Genomic DNA, 21,489 nt, shown 5'->3' with positions numbered 1-21,489 from the left:
CCTAGTTATGACTCTATTCAGACACATATGGCTCTATACAGAAGGTTCAATCTTCAGGGGCTTCCTTCCAATGTAGCCCCCAGCATCTGATTCCTTTCCACATCCACACTTTAGGCAGTGTCTGAAATGCTGGGCTCTGAGTTTCCTTCAGGATCCCTCTACATCCTGGTTATACATCCAATTGCATAGAGGGCAGCTTTTTATATACACCCAACTATTCAGCTGTTGAACAGGAACAGTAAATGAGGCCCTGGTTGTAGAGAAACATGCAGCCACATTTAGGACATGAGAGAGTACGGAAAATAAGGACCTTTGGCTGCCTAAAGTCCTTCAGTATTGCTGTGAGCTCAGCACAGAGTTGGGAACATCTCCTGGGGTGGATGGCACCCTGGGCATCATAGCTCTCCAGAGGAGCAGGGTATAGCTCTAGGCTCAACTGGCTCAGCCTGGCAGTGTGGCACAGCAGGTCCCTGAGGACCGACATGGAGATGTGATTCTGGAAAAAGCACAAGGCCCTGAGCCGGGAGCAGCGGCTCAGCGCAGGCAGGATGGCTTGGAGCTGGGAGTCCAGGATCTCACAGGCTTCCAAGTCTAGGCTCTTCAGAGTGGCTGCAACAGTGTCCAGAAGAATTTTGAGGGGCTCCAGACTAAAATTGGTCAGTTTGATGCCCTTTAGATCTAGGTGTCTGAGCTGGCTGGTGTTTGGGCATCGGGAAAGAAAATTCCAGTCTGAATCTGACAGCGGGCAGTTGGTTATTGCGAGGGCCTTCAGGGGCATCTTCAGGTGCCTAAGGAAGAACCAGGCAGTTAGTTCTGAGGAAGAAGATGAATTGGCCCAAACCCAAGGTCACTGTGGCCATATGAACATGGTTGACATTTTGTAGAATCTGCTCTTTCAGGTCACTCCATCTCATCCTGAAACTTTCACCACTACTTGTGTGACCAGGTGGGTCCTCCATCTCTATGAATGTCATCCTCAATGACAAGCAGAAAGTCACATATATAGCCATAGGAAGTCAGGAAGAGTCATGTATGAAAGACAAATCCAGGAAAGATGTGGCAAAACACACTGGGTTAACCCCTGCAGGGCTCACTCCCTGTCCCCTCAGCAAGGTCTTACTCCCTGCTCTTCACTCATAATACCTGAGTCATCAGGAGAGCTCAGACCTGCCTTCCCATGTGGTTATTAGAAGCGAGCTCCTGTGCTCCCAGATGGAGGACACAGAGCTTCCTTGTTGGACAGGTACAGGTGTGGGGGCTTCCTCTCCTTCAAAGCCCTCACCTCTACCCTGTGTTGTACCCCTGACGCTGGACAGGCCTCCCAGGGAAGGAACCTCACACCCACATCACTAGCTTCTGTCCCCATCAGCTGGCTTCCCAGTATGGTGGCACTTCCCAGACCATAGACCTGGTTTACCCCTTTTCTCTAACACAGGTTAGGAGATCGAGCTTCAGGATACAATAGAACAGATGATGGGTTATTCACCTTCCAGTGACTTGTTTACCATGAGAGTGTCAGTAGCTGGCACAGTAGGTGCCCTTTCATATTTACTGATACTCATCTGCAGAGGAAGCTCACCCTCTCACCCCCATCTTACTCACCTCAGCACCTTTTCCAGGTGGCCGTCGAGGAGGAGGATAGCATCCACACAGAACGTCTGCAGGCAGTTCATCCTGAGGAACTGCGAGGTGAGCTGGGCAAGCAGCCGCTCCTGCTCCTCTGGGGAGGTGTGGGCAGGTAGGAGGACCTGGGAGACAAGCAGCTTCCTCAGGTTCCTCATCTGACCCATAAAAGGAGCATAAGCAGCCAAGGTGGAGGGCGCCCAGGCGCAGTGCACTTCCACCCTCTGGACAGAGTCCAACTGCAGCAGTCTCAGGACCTTCCTGGTATGACGGGTGGGTTTCCCAAAGATCTTCAGCCTATTGCAACACAGGTGCAGCCTGTCTCTTCTCTGTCTGACCCACAGGAACAAGTGGGTTAGGAATTCATCCTCAAACCTTTCTGTGAGGCACAAGTCTATGAATATCTTCAAGGGCAGCTTAGCTGCCATTGCTGGACCGAGTTTCAATGTTCGATTCTTCTTAATGTCCTCTGGTGAGCAGGCATCCACTGTGGCTCCAGACCATGTCCTCCAGAAGTTCCGTGGAACCATCCGCAAATCCAGCACCTGCAGTTTCCACCTCCTGCGGGGATGACAGCAGAGTCTCAGCCCTGAGGCCTCTTCCTTCACCTCTCAGCTGCTGCTCCCTGCTCCACCTCTTTTTTCTGTCTTGCTTTTCTTTATACACTTCCCTCCACTCCAGCCTGGTGTCCCCACCTGTAGCAGCTGAGTCAGAGGCAGGAGCAGCCTCCGTCATGGGTCACCACAGCTGCCACAAGCACCTCCTCATCTGGAAGCCTTTCCCAGATGGGACTCAGCATGGCCAAGGCCTCTCCTTGCTGGCAGCACAGGAAGCCTATGAAGCACACTTCAGCACCCACTCTCCCTACCTATACCCATACCTTCCCTGGCACCAAGGGTGCTCCCTTCAAGGCCACCTGGGTCTCCCTCACCTTTGGCAATGCTGCTGGGCAAGCAGCATGTCCAGCCCATCCAGGGCCACTTGAATCATCTCAAGCTGTGGATTTTTCATCAGGGCACCCAGAGGCAGGCAGGTAAAGGGCCAGGCCTGCACCATTTTCTTCAGGACCTCAGTGTGTTCCCTGCTGAAGGCCTCCACAAAGAGTGGTGGGAAGAGCTCTATGGGCAGGTCCTCCAGATCCAGGACAGCCCTGGACTTGTGGCTCAGCAGGCTGCGCCCTGCCAGCTCCAGCAGCTTGGGTGGGGACTGGATGCTCATCTTTGGGAGTCTGAAAGAAGAAGGATCCTGGAAAATGGTCCAGAGAAAAGGTCATTATTCCATCCATTGCCAGCCACTGGGAAGGGGGTACTGGAGAGTCTAAAAACTCACTCCAACCTTAATGGAGGAAAGCCTTTGATTATTATTTTGTCCTTATAAAGTGAGAATTGGTGTGTCATGTGACTTAATCCAGTAGGCTCCTCAGTTTCAATAACTACAGTGGCTCAGAAAGGAGTTGCCCTCACATGGGTGATGTTATTTTTAATTTCAAAAAAAATAAATGAGCAATTATAAAGCATGTGCCCATATTATAAAATACTTGGAAATTACAATGGTGTCTCATGGATATCTATTACACAGGTGAGATTCTGCCACCTTAGGGGGGAGTTGAAGAGAACAAACAGATCAGAACAGAGTCTGTGAACTGTTGCATGAGATAGTTTGAAGCTTTTTGTTTAAATTGTTTAAACAAATTATAATATTACAAAACTACATAAGCCCCAAAGTATAATTTGGGGGATGAGGTGATATTGGGGATTGAATTCAGGACACTCAACCAGTAAGTCACTACCCCAGCCATATTTTGTATTTTAGATGGATACAGGATCTCACTGATTTGTTTAGCACCTTGTGCTGCTGTGGGTGACTTTGAACACTAATTCTCTGGCCTCCTCAAACTCTGGAGTTATTGAGATTACAGGGGTTTGCCACCACACCCAGCAAAACAGTACAATTTTAAGGGTACACAAAATAAATATTTTTATTATCAGAAAATAGAATTTCAATCAATTAGAATGAAAAAGGATTGCAATCCACTTCCTTGGTTAAGTAATTTTACATTAGTTTCATCTGGAGCTCAATGGAAGAGCACTTTCCTAGCACATGTGAGGCACTGGGCTTGATCTTCAGTAGCATCATTATTAAATGATGGGCTGGATACATAACTCTGTTGATAGAGTGCTTGCCTCACATGCACAAGGCCCTGGTTCAATCACCATACCTTCATATAAATAAATAAATTATATTATCCATATAAACTTTAAAAAATACAACAATTTATAAAGAGAAAAAGTGAGGGGCATGTGTGCACAAGCCTGTAATCCCAGGGGTTCTGGAGACTGACACAGGAGGATCATGGGATCAAAGTCAGCCTCAGCAAGAGCAGGCGCTAAGCAACTCAATGAGATCCTGTGTCTAAACAAAGCACAAAACAGAGCTGGGGTTGTGGCTCAGTGGTTGAGTGGCCCTGGGTTCAATAGCCCATATCAAAGAAAGAAAAAAAGAAAATTGAAAGTGACATAAAGCAACGTGGAAATCCTAGTGTTCAAGATAAAGGTAAAACTACACTGAAAGACAAAATCAAAGTTCTAAATTGGTTCATGAGAAAAGACAGGAATAAAATTTTTCATGAATCTGCACAGGTGAGGCGGGAACAGGGTGGTATTCAGGGTGGTGTTCACGGCCATGAGGGACTTACGGAATCTGTCCAGGTATGCAGGGTTCTCGGAGCCTCAGCAGGCCAGGCTGGTTCCCCTTGGGCTCCAGGACTCTTGTGTTTCTCTTCTGGCTCCGCAGAGCCTTTTATGGACCTCTCTGACCACGCCCCTACTTCCATCTGATTGACTGGCATCCGATCAAAAAGCAGTATCTGATCACGTTCTCCAATCTCCACCCATTTAATCCTGATTGAATTTTCTTCCTCCAGATTAATTGATTGAATCCGATGCTCATGCAGGTGCGCAGAATCAAGGAGAGTGTGAGAGTCAGGGATTCATCCTTCCATGCACTACACACCATGGACTCAATTTTGTCCATATGTGACCCTCCTGTTCCTCCTGTGACACAGAAAAGCACTGAATCCCTAAGAAAAAACAACACTTGAAAATATTTTTCAAAGGGATCTTTGGCCATATCAAAATCATTTGAAATTTTTTTTTCCGAAAATTCCATAGTAAAAATAGCTTTTTGAAGACAGTGGTATCATCCACGAAGACCACAGAATGGAAACCATGTTTACAACACTCACACAAGTGTCGAGTTACCTTGCAGCAAATCTTGGGACACTCAGAAAGGAAGAGCACACAAGGAGGGTGGAATCAGTCTTCTAGAGGTAGGACAAGACTTCTCCTGTTTGTCTGTACTGGGGATTGAACCAATTGGTTCTCTACCACTGAATCACATCACTTTTTATTTTTTGCTTTTATTTGGAGATAGGATCTCATTAAATTGCTTAGGACCTCACTAAGTTGCTGAGGCTGGCCTCAAATTTGCCATCCTCCTGCCTCAGTCTCCTGAGTTGCTGTGATTACAGGCATGGGTCACTGTGCCCCATCAGACTAGGAAAAATCTGAAATCCACTGAGGGTGGAAACTGTGGGCGATTTGGGAATTGAAGAGAAAGAGACAGGGTTGGACAGCAGGTGTTTCTGACATCAGGGAGGCCACCAACTGAAGAGTCTTCCTTCAGAATCAGGGACCACCCAGGGCACATCTCCCAGGCAACCTTTGCTCCAGGCAGTTTCCAGGGCCCTTTAGGCTGTGAGAATTTCACAGGCAAAGAAAGGTTTGAAGAGTCTGAGTAAAAAGTAATTCAGGAATTGAGGAAGCAGAGACAGAAAAAGATGGAGTGCTTGGATGATGAGCCATGTGAGGGGAGGACTTACAGGGAAGATGTAGAAGGAATGGTTTGATTGGTGGCAGTTACAGAATTGCATTTCTGCTTTGTTGTTCTGTCTTTGTGTTAGTCAGCTTTTTCACGTTGTCACTAAAAGACCCAACCCCAACACCTACAGAGAAGGAAAAGTTAATCTGGGGGTTCATGGTTTCAGAGGTCTCAATGCACCCACAGCAGATTCCACTCCTGGGGCCCTCACCTCCAAGGTAAGGCAGGAGATTGTGGCAGAGGGAAGGTGCTCACATTATCAGAGAACAGAGAGGGAGATGGCCTCTTGCCAAATACAAAATATGTACACCATATTCACACCCCCAATGATCACCTTCCTGCAGCCACACCCCACCTGCTGCCCCAGGTTATCACTCAGTTAATCCCATTGGGAATTAACTTACTGACAAGGTTAAGGCTATAAACCAATCATGTCTCCTCCAAAACCATTGTCTCACAGGTGAGCTGTTGGGAGACACAGCATCTAAACTGTGATGGTCTTCTTGGGTATCTTGTTGGAAAATATCCCTAGTCACATCACAGTTGGATACTTACAGTTGAAGTTATCTTTGGTTTCTGTTTAATATAATAAATTACCACAAATGACCCACATTTAATCTCCTATGTGTGCATTGAAGTAGGGCTAAGGCTATTTCAGAGACCTCATTGCTTTTTAGGATCCACAACATTTGAATTCTAGTCTCTGACTGAATTATAAATTTCTCTGCCATTTGTGTGTGTGTAGCCAGCAGAAAGGGTGACTTCATGCCACAGCCCTGACTTCTCTTACCACCCTTGACTTGGCACAGGAGGCAGGTAGATGTTACTGTCAACCTAAGTCACAACTTACAGTAGCTCTCAAAGAACAAATGTAGTCATACATAATAGGGCAGGAATGCAGGACACCTAAAGAAAGATGAGTCAGAGCCCCATCCAGGAGGCAAAGGGAGACAGGGTGTCAAAGGCAGCTTTAAATCAATTATCACTGGCTCCACAGATTCAGTACCAAGGGTGGCCTCAGTTCAAGGACAATGGGTGGTGACTTGCCAGTTGGCCTCTTAGAAAATGTAGGGGTGGGGTGTGAAGGTTAGGGTGGATTTTATGCACAGCTGAGGTTGGGGCTGACTGGTTTGTGATAGTTTCTGAAATCAGGCAGGGCTGCTCAGGGACCTTTCCTTTGCAGCACCCTGCTCCCACTTCATCAGGATTTGACACAGTTACTGTCTGTTGATTTGAGCACCATTTATGTTCTCTCCTTGAGATGAAGATATTTTCTCTGGATGATTCACATAATGGTTAGGGTTTGATTCTATCTCAGTGCCACGATGGACTTTTCCTGGTTGGTCCAGACCCCATTAGAGGGAATTAATAGATGATAAGTAATCAATGTTGAAACTTATTGAGCCACATTTGAACAATAAGGTAGGTTTGGAGGGAGTGGCTCTCAGTGTCCCTCTACCAAGAAGTCCCTGTTAAATTCAATTTTGCCTGTTCATTAGGCTTTGGGTATCTCATCTCCAAGCTTTCGCCTTTACTGTAATATGAAGAGTTAGACTTTTGCAGAAATTTTACTAGTATAGATGTTCATTTTTAAAAAAATATTTAGGTCCTGAATTCATTTGTTTTTTATTTTATTTTTTTTTATTATTATTTGGCACTGAACACTGAACCCAGGAGAGCTTTACCACTGAGCTACATCCTCAGCTTTTTTTCATTTTTATGAATTAATTACTTAGTTAATTAAATTTTTCATTTATTCAGCTTAGGTACTAAGGTTTGAATGAAGGGGAACTACACCACTGAGTTATACTCCCAGCCCATTTTTTAATTTTTTTTTAAGACAGGTTCTCACTAAATTACTGAGACAGACCTTGAATTTGAGATCCTTCTGCCTTAGCCTGCTAAGTAGATGGTGCTATGGGGAGTCCCTCCAGAAAGCACTCTAAGTCTAAATTTCAAATCAAAAGAGATCTTTACTTACCTTACTAGGGACTGTCACCCACCACAGAGACTCAAGCTCTGTGAGAGGACAGCAGCTTCTTGGTCTATCCAAAGACAATATAAGCACAAATCCACAACTTAGTGACTTGATTATTCTCATGTAAGCTAGCCAATCATAGAAATTAAGACATTAATAAGTGGGGCCTCTGGGCTATAAGCACGATCAGAATTTTCCAGCCAGCAAGTCAGCACATTAGTTTTGCAGTTCAGTTGACCACAGTCCTGGGTTAAATCAGGTGCTAGACAGTTGCATCCTGAATTGGGGTGGGGGTCAGCAGAGTGAAAATCTACTTCAAAGTCATGTAGACCCATAATAGCATTCAAACCCAGGATGTAGCTCTCCATGACAACCACTGAATCTTGAGTAGGGTACAATTTGTGGGGTACAAAGTACAGAAAGGCAATTTTTTAAAATAAGAAAACAGTTTTCATTTCAGTTTCTCAGAAACAGCTCTTGTAACAGTTTTTCATAGGAGTAAGCAAGATGGAATCTCAGGCCTCCCTATGACAGTTCTTGCTTTATAATTGTCTTATCTCATTTTTCAAAATTTTATATCCATAATCTATATGTTTTAACTAATCCATAACCTATAACTGACACTTATTGATTGTATTTATCAGTTCACAGCACAGCAGATGGTATTACAATTGTTCACCACCACATGCTGTTTTGAATTACAATTTTGAAAAGATAGAACATTTGCCTAGCATGCATGAGGCCCTTGGTTTGATCCCTAGCATCAATAAGAAAAGAAATGAATAAATAGATAGATAGATAGATAGATGGATAGATAGATAGATAGATAGATAAGAGACCTGTTTTCAAGTAAACTTGTTAGAGGTTTTTTTTTTCTTTTTAATCAATTAAGATTTTAGTTATATTCAGAAAAAAATCCAAATGATAACTCTTGATTATAAACATTTAGTATAGTTATGGTTAAAAATCTATTGGGAAATTACTATAAGCAACTATTAACAAGGTGATTTGATTGGCATACATTTTAATATAGTGTCCAGAATTATGTCTGAAAACATGAGTTTTTTTTATGAATTTCTGCCATTTTAAAGCAAATATTAATAAAATATCCAAATAAATATAACTTGAAAAAGTTATGTCATATTTGACAGGACTTCCCATCATATCAAATTAGGCTAATTGTGTTAATGTCCTCTCCTAGAAATCCCTTAAGAAATTATGGAGTTCTCTGGAACATCACAATGTTAGCTCAAGGTCAAATGACAATGTAGACTTTGATCATAGAGAAGTTAGTCAATAATCTCAAAAGGTTTAAAGCACTTAATGAAACCTGAGGTCCTAGATCATTATAAAAGATAAATCATTTAACCAGTGTGATAAAAGATATTTAAAGCTAATACAGGAAGTTATGTCCTAAGAAATGATACCTCAACTTTTTTTTAAAGAGAGAAAGAGAATTTTGTAATATTTATTTTTTTGGTATTCGGTAGACACAACATCTTTATTTTATTTTTATGTGGTGCTGAGGATCGAACCCACCACCCCCGCGCATGCCAGGCGAGAGCATTACCACTTGAGCCTCATCCCTAACCCATACTTTAACTTTTAACACAGATGACTCAGTTTTCATTTTCCTAAGTAATCAGAGAACTTGATAAATCAATTTGAACTCTAAAAATCTTACTCTCATCTCCTCCAGTAATGAGCATTGAATCAGAGGCAGTCTACCACTAAGCTACCTGCCCATTTCTCTTTGTTTTATTCTGAAACAGGCTTGCCAAAGGCCAAGTCTGGCCTGAATCTTGCCATCCTCCTGCCTCAGGCTCCTGAGAATCAGGAATTACAGGCATGGCCCACCTCACCTGGCTTTAAAGAACTTCTTAGAGTGCAGCTGTTTGAGAGATGTTCAACTGGAATATTCCATGTGGAAGCCATAACTATTTTTAATTGTCTTCGGAATCATTGCCCACCAATTTCAAAAAGTGCTTGAGAATGAACCATAATAGACTTCTCTGAAGGGCAGAAGAAACGCTCTCCGGGAGTTTCTTTGGAATTTGCAGGTCCCATTCTGTGTTTTATTAATCTCTTGAGAGCCAATGATAAAAATCCTATGATCTTGTTTGGAAAGTTAGGGGTTTGGAAGTATGTGTGTGTGTGTGTGTGTGTGTGTGTGTGTGTGTGTAATGTTTTTGCAGAGTCCTCTTGAAAGTCTATTATCAAATGACCAAGCTCAAGGACCTTCTCCTGCAGGGTCCCCTACCCTCCACTTTTGTGAGGTTTTCATACAAATAATTTCATTTTGATTCTGCAATCCTTCACAATAACATCATCAGCTGGGACACTGTGGCCATAGAATATCCTCAGCCTTTACATGATCAGTGTTGGTTGACATGGTCAGTTGTCTGAATCTGATGGCAATCACTTGGCATGAATGTAGTTGCTGGACTGTGTGTGTGTCTTTGTGTGTGTGTGTGTGTGTCTGTGTGTGTGTGTGTGTGTGTGTGTGTGTGTGTGTGTGTGTGTGTGTAGTACCAAAGATTATGTACCTGGGGCACTTTACTACTGAGATACACACCCAACACTTTTTATATTTTTATTTGAGACAGGGTCTGTCTATGTGGCCCAAGCTGGCTTGGAACCTCTGATCCTCTTGCCTCAGCCTCCCAAGTTACTGGGATTATAAGTGTGCACATTGGTCCTGGCCAAAGAGCATTTAAAACCCTGAAGAAATCACATTGCACCAGGGAGCAAGTACCATAACTAAAAGAAAAATAATAGCCTCAGACTGCAAAATTCCTCTGGATGAATGTTATACTGATACTGAGACCCTTAAATAACTCTCAGACCACACTTTGCCATTCCAATTAAGCCTCTATTCCTGGCCAGCAGCAGACACTCTATTCTCTAAAAATGAGATGGTCAGAGTTGTGAACCCCCTTCATTTTTGCCTCATATTTAAGCCAAAAAAAAAACACAAAAAGGGAGATTAGGGGGTCTAGCCAAGGTAAGCAAGCACACTTAATATGTAAAGAAGAGTAGTGTAGTACAATTTTATTGATGTTTTTATATTAACCAAGTTTTAGACTCTGTAATGTGGAACAATACTCTAAAATAACAGTTGCTGTTTCACCAGAGATGTACAAACCTTCATTTGTCCAGTTAGTTGCTCTAGAGAATAAAACTTAACAGACACAATATAATTAATATTTTAAGAAGTGTTTGTCATTTTAATATGTGAATCAAACTTTGGCTTATATCAGTACATTAATATTTGCTCTTAGGGAATAACCTTGAATACTTTTAACTATTTGTGTTACATATATAAACAACTTACTTATAAAGAAACATGTTAATATTTATCCTTTATTTAAGATGTTTATATTACTTACTTAGACTCTATTGTTTAATTAGATGTATAAAAATTATGTTTTACCACACAAAGACTTTCTTACCTAGAAGTATGTTTTTTACTAAATATACTTTTGTATTTAGAAGCTTTTAATAATTTTTAATCCATGGATCCCTCTTTTTGTTTATACCTTCAAATAACCCATATCAATTTCTAAATTTAGATAAATTAATCCATGTTAATAAGAGGAAATATGTTTATAGTATTCTAATTGAAATGCATTTGAAACCTCTTGACTATTTGTATGTAGGATAATACCCGCTGGGACTTTTAACTTTTAGTAACCTTGTTTTTGTGATAATGTAAAATAATTTTAAATTTTTTAAATTTACCAATATATGAAAACACCAAGGGTGCTTAAATATTTTACCTTATGAAATTTTAGGAGTTATGATTACTTGATATTATATTCAACAGGGAAGTCCTGTCAAATATGACATAACTGTTTCAAGTTATATTTATTTGGATATTTTATTAATATTTACTTTAAAATGGCAATAATTCATAAAAAATCTCATATGTTTTCAGACATAATTCTGTACAATATATTACAATGTATGCCAATCAAATCACCTTGCTAATAACTGGTTATTGTAAATTCCCAACAGGTTTTTAACCATGACTATTCTAAATGTTTATCATCAAGAGTTATCATTTGGATATTTCCCTGAACATAACTAAAATCAGATTAATTAAGACAAAAAAAGAAACACTAACAATGTTACTTGAACACAGGTCTCTCATCTATCTATCTATCTATCTATCTATCTATTTATTTATTTATTTAATTATTGTTGCTAGAGATCAAACCAAGGGCCTCATGCATGCTAGGCAAATGCTCTATATTTTCAAAATTGTAATTCAAAACATGGTGTGGTGGTGAACACTTTTAATCTCATGTGCTGAGGTGTGAAGTAATAAGTACAATCAATATGCCTGTCAGTTATAGGTTTCAGATTAGTAAAAAATATATAGATGATAGATATAAAATTTGAAAAGTGAGATAAGACAATTATAAAGCAAGAACTGTCATAGGCAGGCCTGAGACTCCATTTTGCTGCCTCCTATGAAAAACTGTTACAAGAGCTGTTTCTGAGAAACTGAAATGAAAGCTGTTTACTTATTTAAAAACAAATGCATTTCTGTACTTTGTACCCCACAAATTGTACCCTACTCAGGATTCAGTGGTGGTTATGGAGAGCTACATCCTGGGTTTGAATGCTATTGTGGGTCTACATGACTTTGAAGTAGATTCTAATCCTGATGACCCCCACCCAAATTCAGGATGCAACTGTCTAGCACCTGTTTGAACCCATGACCATGGTCAACTGAACTGCAAATCTTGCTGACTTGCTGACTGGAAAATTCTGATCCTGCCTAGAGCCCAGAGGCCCCACTTATTAATGTTTTAATTTCTGTGATTGGCTGGATTACATGAAGATAAGAAAGTCACTGAGTTGTGGATTTTTGTGCTTAAAATGTTTTTGGATGGATCAGGAAGCTGCTGTCCTCTCACAGAGACTGAGACACTGTGGTGAGCGACAGTCCCTAGTCAGGTAAGTAAAGCTCTCTTTTGATTTGAAATTCAGAATTAGAGTGCTTTCTGGAGGAACTCCCCATAACACCATCTATTTAGGATGCTAAGGCAGAAGGATCTCAAATTCAAGGTCTGTCTCAGTAATTTAGTTAGAATCTGTCTCAAAATTTAAAAAAAAAAAAATCTTAAAAAAATGGGCTGGGAATGTAGCTCAGTGGTGTAGTTCCCCTTCATTCAAACCTTAGTACCTAAGCTGAATAAATAAATAATTTAATTAACTAAGTAATTAATTCATAAAAATGAAAAAAGCTGAGGATGTAGCTCCAGTGGTAAAGCTCTCCTGGGTTCAATGTCCAGTGCCAAAATATAAAAAAATAAAAATACATAAATTCAAGGCCTAAATGTTTTTTTAAAAAATGATCACCTGTACTCATAAAATTTCTGCAAAAGTCTAACTTTTCATAGAATAGTAAAGGCCAAAGCTTGGAGATGAGATACCCAAGGCCTAATGAATAGGCAAAATTGAATTTCACAGTGACTTCCTGGAGGAGGGACACTGAGAGCCAATCCCTCCAAACCCACCTTATTGTTCAAATGTGGCTCAATGAGGTTCAACATTGATTCCTTATCATCTATTAATTCCCTCCATTGGGGTCTGGACCAACCAGGAAAAGTCCATCCTGGCACTGAGATAGAATCAAACCCTAACCATTATGTAATGCATCCAGAGGAAAAAACCTTCATCCTAAGAGGGAAACAATAATGGTGCTCAAATCAACAGGAAATAACTCTGTCAAATCCTGATGAAGGAGAAATAGGGTTCTACTAAGGAAGTTTCCTGGGTAGCCCTGCCTGATGGCAGGAACTATCAAAAACCAGTCAGCCCCAACCTCAGCTGTGCATAAAATCCACCCCAAATGGTACCCCCTAATGTCTAGGAGGACACCTGGCCAGTAGCCGTAAGTTTTCCATGAACAGAGGTCACCCATGTTATTGTGGAGCTAGTGATAATTGATTCAAAGCTGCCTTTGACACCCTGTCTCCCTTTGCCTCCTGGATGGGGCTCTGACTCATCTTTCTTTAGGTGTCCTGCATTCCTGCCCTATTATGTCTGACTACACTAGTTCTTTGGAGAGCCACTGTCTGTTTGACTTAGGTTGACTGTAATTTTGACCTGCCTTGTGCACCAAGTCAGGGGTAAAAAGAGAAGTCAGGGCTGTGACATGAAGTCACCCTTTCAGCTGGTGACATACAGACAAATTCCAGAGATTAAATTAAATCAGACAGTAGATTTCAAATATTGTAGAGCATAAAAACCAGACATGGTTTTGGATGTAGACTTAATCCTATATAGCAGCACACACATATGAAATTTAATGTGTATTATTTGTGGTAAGTTATTATGTGAAACAGAAACCAAATATAACCTTAGCCAATTGTAAGTATCCAACTAACATATGATTATGTGATGTGAGCAGGGATATTTTCCAACAAGGTATCCCAAGAGACCATCACGGTTTAGATGCAGTCTCCCAACAGCTCACATGTGATGAGATTTTGGGAGGAGAAATGATTGGTTTATAGCCTTAACCTAGCCAGTTAATTAATCCCTGGTGGGATTAACTGGGGGATAATGAGGTCAGGTGGGCTGTGGGTGGAGGAAGCTGACCTTTGGGGTGTGAATATGGGTATGTGTAGAGTTTGTATCTGCAAGTGGCCATCTCTCTCTCTCTCTGCTTTCTGGTAATGTGAGCCTCTTCCCTCTACCAAATGCTTCTGCCATGATGTTTAGTCTCAACTTGGTTGCGCTGTCTCTGGATTGAGGCCGCTGAAACCAAGCCACCCAAATAAACATTTTCTCCTCTGTAGTTGTTGTCCTTGGGTCTTTTGGTTACAGCACCATAAAGCTGACTAAAACAAAGACAGACCGAAAAAAACAGAAATGCAATTGTCTAACCAACACCCATCAAACCATTCCTTCCACATGTTCCCTGGAAGTGCTCACCTCACATGGCTCATAAAAGCATTCATTCTCTTTCTGTCTCTCCTTCCTCAATTTTAGAATTTCATTTTACTCAGACTCTTGAAATTTTCCTTTGCTTGTATTCTTCTCCCAGGCTAAAGGCCTTGGAAAGTGCCTGGGGCCAAGGTTTTGTGGGAGATGTGCCCTGGGGAAGTCTCTGATTCTGAAGGAAGGCTCTCTAATTGGTGGCCTCCCTGAAGTCAAGGACACCTGCTGTCCATCCCTGTGTCTTTCTCTCCAACATCCCAAGTTGCCCAAGGCTTCCACCCTCAGTGGCTTTCAGACTTTCCCAAGTCTGATGGGGCATAGTGGCCCCTGCCTGTAATCACAGCAACTCAGGAGACTTGAGGAAGGGGGATGGCAAGTTTGAGGCCAGCCTCAGCAACTTAGAGAGGACCTAAGTAATTTAGTGAGACTCTGTCTCCAAATAAAAGCAAAAGATAAAAAGAGCTGGGGAAGAGGCTCAGTGGTAGAGAGCCAATGTGTTTTATCCCCAGTACAAAGAGACAAAAGAAATCTTGCCCTAAGACTAGAAGATGGATTCTACCCTCCTGTGTGCTCTACCTCCCTTAGTGTGCTCAGATTTGCTGCAAGTTAACTTGACACTTGCATGTCTGTTGGAAACATGGTTTCCATTCTGTAATCTTTGTGGATGACACTACTGTCTTCAAAAAGCTGTTTTCTCTCTGGAATTTTCAAAATGTTTTTGAAAATTATTTTTTTTCAAATAATTTTGATATGGCAAAGATCCCTGTAGAAAGATGTTTTCCAGTAATGTTTTTCTTACGTTAGGGAATAAGTACATTTATGTCTCACAGTAGAAACAGGAGGGTCACATATGGACAAAATTGAGTCCATGGTTGGGAGTGCATGGACAAAGGCTTCACTGACTCTCACATCTCCCTGATTCTGCGCTCTTGTATGATCATCAGATTCAATGAACCAATCCAAGGAAGAAAATCCCAGCATGATTAAGTGGGTGGAGATTGGGGAAGTTGATCACATACTGCTATTTGATTGGATGCTGATCAATCAGATGGAGGTAGGGGCGTGGCCAGAGAGATCCATACAAGCTTATACAGAGCCAGAAGAGAAGCACAAGAGTCTTGCAGCCTAAGGAGATACATCCTGACCTGCTAAAGCTCAGAGCACCTGCACACCTGGCTAGATCCTGTAAGTCCCTCACTGGCTAAGGACCAGCGCCTTCCCTCCTCACCTGAGTGGATTCAGGAACAATTTTGTTCCTGTCCTTTCTCATGAACAAACTTAGGACTTCAATTTTGCCTCTCAGTGTCGTTTTGCCTTTATGATGAATATTAAGATTTCCATTTTTGTTTGTGTCACTTTCAAATTTCTTTTCATTCTTTTTTTTTTTTGTACCAGGTATTGAACTCAGGAACACTCTACCACTGAGCCATATCCCCAGCCCTGTTTTGTATTTCATTTAGAGACAGAGTCTCACTGAGTTGCTTAGCACCTGCTCTTGCTGAGGCTGGCTTTGATCCCTTGATCCTCCTGTGTCAGTCTCCAGAGCCCCTGGAATTATAGGTGTAAGCTAACAAGCCCAACTTTTATTCATTTGTTTAATTTTTATTTTTTAAGGTTTATATGGACAATACAATTTATTTATTTATCTATTTATTTATTTGGTGGTATGGTGATTGAACCCAGGGCTTTGTACATGTGAGGCAAAAACTCTAATAACAAAGGCATATCCCCAGGTCACTATTTATTAATTTTTATGTGCTGCTGAGGATCAAGTCCAGTTCGAGGCCCAGCCAACTTCTTCACCAAGGAGATTGGATTCCTATTTCATTCTAATTGATTGCAATTCTATTTTCTGATGATGTAAATATTTATATTGTGTGCCTATAAATTATACTCTTTTGCCAAGTGTGGTGGCACACACCAATAATCCTGCCAACCCAAGAGGTTGAGGAGGCAAGAGGACTAGAGTTCAAAGCAAGCCTCAGAACACAAAATGCTACACAAATCAGTAAGTCCCTGTCTGCATCTCAAATCCAAAATAGGGTTAGGGAAGTGGCTCAGTGGTTCAGTGTCCTAAATTCAGTCACCAATATGGGCCCCTAAAAGAGTATACTGTATAACCTATGTGGTTTTGTATTTTATAATTTGTTTAAACAAATAGAACCAAAAGCTTCAAATGATCTCATGAAACAGTTCACAGACTCTGTTCAGATCTATTTGTTCTCTTCAACATCCCCCTAATTTAGCAGAATCTCACATGTGTAACAGATATCCATGAGACTCTGTTGTAATTTCCAAGTGTTTATAATATGGCCACATGCTTTATAAATGCTCATTTAAAAAATAAAATTAATGTCACAGATATGAGGAGAAGTCCATTCCCAGCCATATAGTTGTTGAATCTAGGAGCCTACTGTTTAGGTCATATGACACTCCAATTCCCCTTTTAAAAGGACAAAATAATAATCCAAAGCTTTCCCCCATAAGGGTGAGGTGTGCTTATAGACTTCCAAGTACCACTTTCCTAGAGGCTGGCAATGGATGAGATAGTGGCCTTTTCTCTGGACCATTTTCCAGGATCCTTCTTCTTTCAGACTCCCCAGGATGTGCATCCAGTCCCCACCCAAGCTGCTGGAGCTGGCAGGGTGCAGCCTGCTGAGGGACAAGTCCAGGGCTGTCCTGGATCTGGAGGACCTGCCCATAGAGCTCTTCCCACCACTCTTTGTGGAGGCCTTCAGCAGGGGACACACTGAGGTCCTAAAGAAAATGGTGCAGGCCTGGCCCTGCACCAACCTGCCCCTGGTGCCCTGATGAAGAATCCACAGCTTGAGATTATCCAATTGGCCCTGGATGGGCTGGACATGCTCCTTGCCCAGCAGGATCACCCCAGGTGAGGGGGACCCAGGTGGCCTTGAAGGGAGCACCCTTGGTGCTAGGGAAGGGATGGGTATAGGTAGGGAGAGTGGGTGCTGAAGTGTGCTCCATAGGCTTCCTGTGTGGCCAACAAAGAGAGGCCTTGGCCATGCTGATCCCCATCTGGGAAAGGCTTCCAGATGTGGAGGTGCTTGTGGCAGCTGTGGTGACCCATGAAGGAGGCTGTACCTGCCCCTGCCTCAGACTGTACAAGTGGGGGTACCAGGCTGGATTGGAGGGAAGTGGGTGGAGAAAAGTGAGACAGAAGGAAGAGGTGGAGCAGGGGGCAGCAGCTGAGAGGTGAAGGAATGGGCCTCAGGGCTGAGACTCTGCTGTCGTCCCCGCAGGAGGTGAAAACTGCAGGTGCTGGATTTGTAGAATGTTCCCCATAACTTCTGGAGGATGTGGTCTGGAGTCCTGGTTGATGCCTGCTCACCAGAAGAAATTAAGAAGAATCGAACATTGAAACTTGGTCCAGCAATGGCAGCTAAGCCACCCTTCAAGGTTTTCATAGACTTGAGCCTCAGTAAAAGACCCCTGGATGAATTCCTGACCCACTTGTTCCTGTGGGTCACACAGAAAAGGGACAGCCTGCACCTGTGTTGCAATAGGCTGAAGATCTTTGGGAAATCCACCCGTCACACCAGGAAGGTCCTGAGACTGCTGCAGCTGGACTCTATCCAGAAGGTGGAAGTGCACTGCACCTGGGCGGCCTCCAGCTTGGCTGCTTGTGCTTTTTTCTTGGGCCAGATGAGGAACCTGAGGAAGCTGCTTGTCTCCCAGGTCTATTTGCCTGCCTACACCTCCCAAGATGAGCAGGAGCAGTTGCTTGCCCAGCTCACCTCGCAATTCCTCAGGATGGACTGCCTGCAGAAGTTCTGTGCCAATGCTGTCTTCCTCCTCGAAGGCCACCTGGAACAGGTGCTGGGGTGAGTAAGAGGGGAGGGGAGCACCCTCTGCAGACCAGTTACAGGAAATTTACACCTACCAGCCACTGACACTCTCATGGTTAATAAGACACTGGAAGGTAAATAACACATCCTTTTGGTTCCTATTGGATCCTGAAGAAAGATTGCATAACGTATGTTGGAGCAGATTCCTAAATGAGGGTTCATAGTCTGGGAAGTGCCACCATGCTGGGAATCCAGTTGGGAGGGACAGGAGCTAGGAATGGGATTGATGTTCCCTCTGTGGGATACCTGTCCAGCAAAGGTGGTGGAAACCTTGTAGAGAAGAGGGCTTGGAAGAGGGAAGCCCCCACACTTACACCCATCAACAGGGAAGCTCTGTGCTCCCCAGTTGAGCCTCTATACCCACCTGCAGAAGACCGTTCTGAAATCCAAGTTGTCATCCTGGGTGTAAGGGTCAGGAGCAGGTGTGGAAATCTTGCTGAGGATATAGGGTATGAGCCTCTCAGAGGGTTAACCCCAGGGGATTTTGTTACATCCTGCCCAAATTTGTCCTTCATACATGACTCCCCATGACCTCCTGTGGCCAGACCTGTGACTTCTGCTTTGCAGTGAGGAGGAGACACAGAGAAGTGGACTCATCTGTTCAAAGGAGATGTGGTGAAAGGCTCACCCTAACATGGGGTAATGTGAATGACCAGATTCTGCAAAAGGCAGCATCCTAATTGTGGACCATTGTCAGATCACCAGGGTGACTTTAGGTTTGGGCCAATTTGTCTTCTCCCTCCTTGACATTGCTCCTCAGAATTGTCTGTTTTTTCCTTAGGCACCTGAAGACCCCCCCTGGAGACCCTCTCAATAACCAACTGCCCACTGTCAGATTCTGACTGGAAATACCTTTCCCAATATCCAAACGCCAGACAGCTCAGACACCTGGAACTGAGGGGCATCAAACTGACCGATTTCAGTCTGGAGCCCCTCCAAATCCTGCTGGACAGCACTGCAACCACCCTGAACAGCCTGGACATGAAAGCTTGTGGGATCACTGACTCCCAGCTCCAGGCCCTCCTGACTGCCCTGAGCCACTGCTCCCAGCTTGTGATCTTGAGCATCCATGGGAACTGCCTCTCTATGTCAACCCTGAGTGACCTGCTGCTTCACACTGCCAGGCTGAGCCAGTTGAGCATAGAGCTGTACCCTTCCCCTCTGAAGAGCTATGATGCCCGGGGTACCATCCACCCAGGGAGATGTTCCCAACTCTGTGATGAGCTGACAGCAATAGTGAGGGACTTTAGGCAGCCAAACATCCTTGTGTTCTGTACTGTCCCCTGTCGCCGTTGTGGTAGAAGTTCATGTATAACCAGAGCCTCATTCACTGCTCCTGTCCAACAGCTGCCTAGTTGGGTGTGTTTCAAAAGTGTACTTCTAGGCAATTGTAGGTATAACCAGGATGTAAGATCACCTTAGAGGGAACACAGAGCCCACCATTTCAGACATTGCCTGAAGTGTGGATGCGGAAAGGAAAGTACAGCAGGGGGCTCCATTAGAGGGAAGCCCCCTGAGGATAGGACCTTCAGGACATGTGTCTTTATAGACACATACTTAGGAACCTGGATTTCTAGAATGGGATTCAGGCTTGGTGAGCACAGGAAGATGCTACTTTCTTTCATGGATGGTCCATAAATAGTCAGAAATGAACAGAATCTCAAGGTTAGACTTCTGACATTCTCTGCACTGGATTTACCTGGTTTTATTATGAAACCTTGGGATTCTCCAGGTGCTGATGGAGAAAGAAGGCACTGGGTACTTGGTGAACAATGAGGTTCAGCCCCAGGAAGTCAAGAGATAAAACTGAATCTGGTCATGATGTGTGGCTACTCTGTGGCTTAACACATGCAGGTTCACACAGGTGGATTGGAACATTCTATGTAGGCATTCAACATGAGCCATTGCAAGAAAACCTCTTCTCAGTGGACCTCAGTGCCACTCAGACATTCAATGCTGTCCCTTCCTCATGGGTCTCCATGTAGACCCAGAAATCTCAGGTCCTGGTCTCTGGGTGTGCTGGGCAATGGCATCTGTGCATAAGACAGGCCCCATTGTCCCATTCCCAGTGCCTGAAAGAGGTGTCCATGCTGTACATTAATCAGAGCCTCTGGGCTTCACCAAACCTTGCCTCTCATCCACCTAGGTAGTCTGTCCACAATTAATCCTGTGGTGACCCTTGAAAGTATCCGAATTCCCTTTCAGCAAAATAGTAGAATAATATTGGTAGATAACACTTGCAAATATTTCAAAATGAAACTGAATTAATTACAAGCTCTGGTGGGGTGGGGGTTGCACATAACTTCCAGACCTTCCCCTAATACTTCCCTCTGCTGAGGACTGGGCTGATGGGGTTGTGCAGCGACCTTAGCCTTAGTTTTCCATCCAAGAATGAGAACCAGGTCCACCCAGTCTTCATTTGATATATTCTAAAGCTGCCTGTGGATGTGTTTTAATTATGGCTTGAATAATTCTCCACACATAGTGAACAAGAACTCATTTTAATGTGTAAGCAGACTGCAGCTCACTCTTGGAACAGGTAGCAGAGTCTGGGCCAAGCACAGCCGGCCTCTCTGTCACACACAGAGTGTGATCTTTGTGCCTTGATCCCTCTTTATGGCACTCATTTTTCTTGGGCTCTAAGTCTAGCTTGCAGGTGTGGGGCAGGCAGAAGGTCTGAACGGCATTTATTTTGTTGGATTCTAGCATCAAATAAAGTCAAGGAAGATCTGCATAATGAGATCTGTCATTGTGTGTTCTTTTAAGAGTTATCATGACTAAAAAGGGACTTGAAGATATTCTGGTGCCTCCAGACCCCTTGAACACTGAAAGGATTGTGAGGGCACTTTGTTTTCTCAAATTCCCCGGGGATAAAGCACTCACCTCACTTTGAGTTCATCATCTTTTGACTCTAGGTTGATTTGTGCTGTGAGAGAGCACACAAACGTAGGATGTCATAACAAACAGGACCAGGTTTGTAGGGTGGTCTGGTCAGGAAGTGGGGACTGGGTTTCACTCCTTGGCCACTGAAAGATGCACAGTCCTTTGTGCACCTGTATCCAAAGACTCTACAGCCCGTTCTGGAACACTGGCCAACTTCACCTCCACAATCTAGAAACCCAGAACCCAAGCTATTCTAGAGAAATGAGTAACTTCCTCAAAGCTAACTCAGAGAGCTGGGGACAT

General features: G+C 43.2%; 1 protein-coding gene and 1 pseudogene across 1 annotated transcript; one reads left to right on the top strand and one right to left on the bottom strand.

Moving 5' to 3' along the window:
• Nucleotides 1–214: 214 nt before the first annotated feature.
• On the bottom strand, nt 215–4,471 carry LOC101976034 (PRAME family member 20). Its single transcript, XM_078027773.1, has 4 exons — nt 4,319–4,471; nt 2,555–2,868; nt 1,603–2,184; nt 215–788 (listed from the first exon to the last, which is right to left on the bottom strand). The coding sequence occupies exons 1-4, from the start codon at nt 4,469–4,471 to the stop codon at nt 215–217; spliced, it is 1,623 nt and encodes a 540-aa protein (XP_077883899.1).
• A 13,281-nt stretch (nt 4,472–17,752) lies between these two features.
• LOC101976323 (PRAME family member 20 pseudogene) lies at nt 17,753–20,107 on the top strand (annotated as a pseudogene).
• The last annotated feature ends 1,382 nt before the right edge of the window (nt 20,108–21,489 follow it).

Source organism: Ictidomys tridecemlineatus, chromosome 11 (assembly GCF_052094955.1).
Source record: "Ictidomys tridecemlineatus isolate mIctTri1 chromosome 11, mIctTri1.hap1, whole genome shotgun sequence".
In the NCBI taxonomy this organism is placed as follows: Eukaryota; Metazoa; Chordata; class Mammalia; order Rodentia; family Sciuridae; genus Ictidomys; species Ictidomys tridecemlineatus.
This window is presented reverse-complemented; position numbering and strand designations above follow the sequence as displayed.

Excerpts from the sequence above, each read along its gene's own strand:
- LOC101976034 (XM_078027773.1), bottom strand. The coding sequence starts at position 4,471 with ATGCCAGTCAATCAGATGGAAGTAGGGGCGTGGTCAGAGAGGTCCATA. Across the intron at positions 2,869-4,318 it reads TGCATACCTGGACAGATTCC|GATCCTTCTTCTTTCAGACT; the intron begins GTAAGTCCCTCA and ends ACCATTTTCCAG. Across the intron at positions 2,185-2,554 it reads GCCCAGCAGCATTGCCAAAG|GAGGTGGAAACTGCAGGTGC; the intron begins GTGAGGGAGACC and ends TCATCCCCGCAG.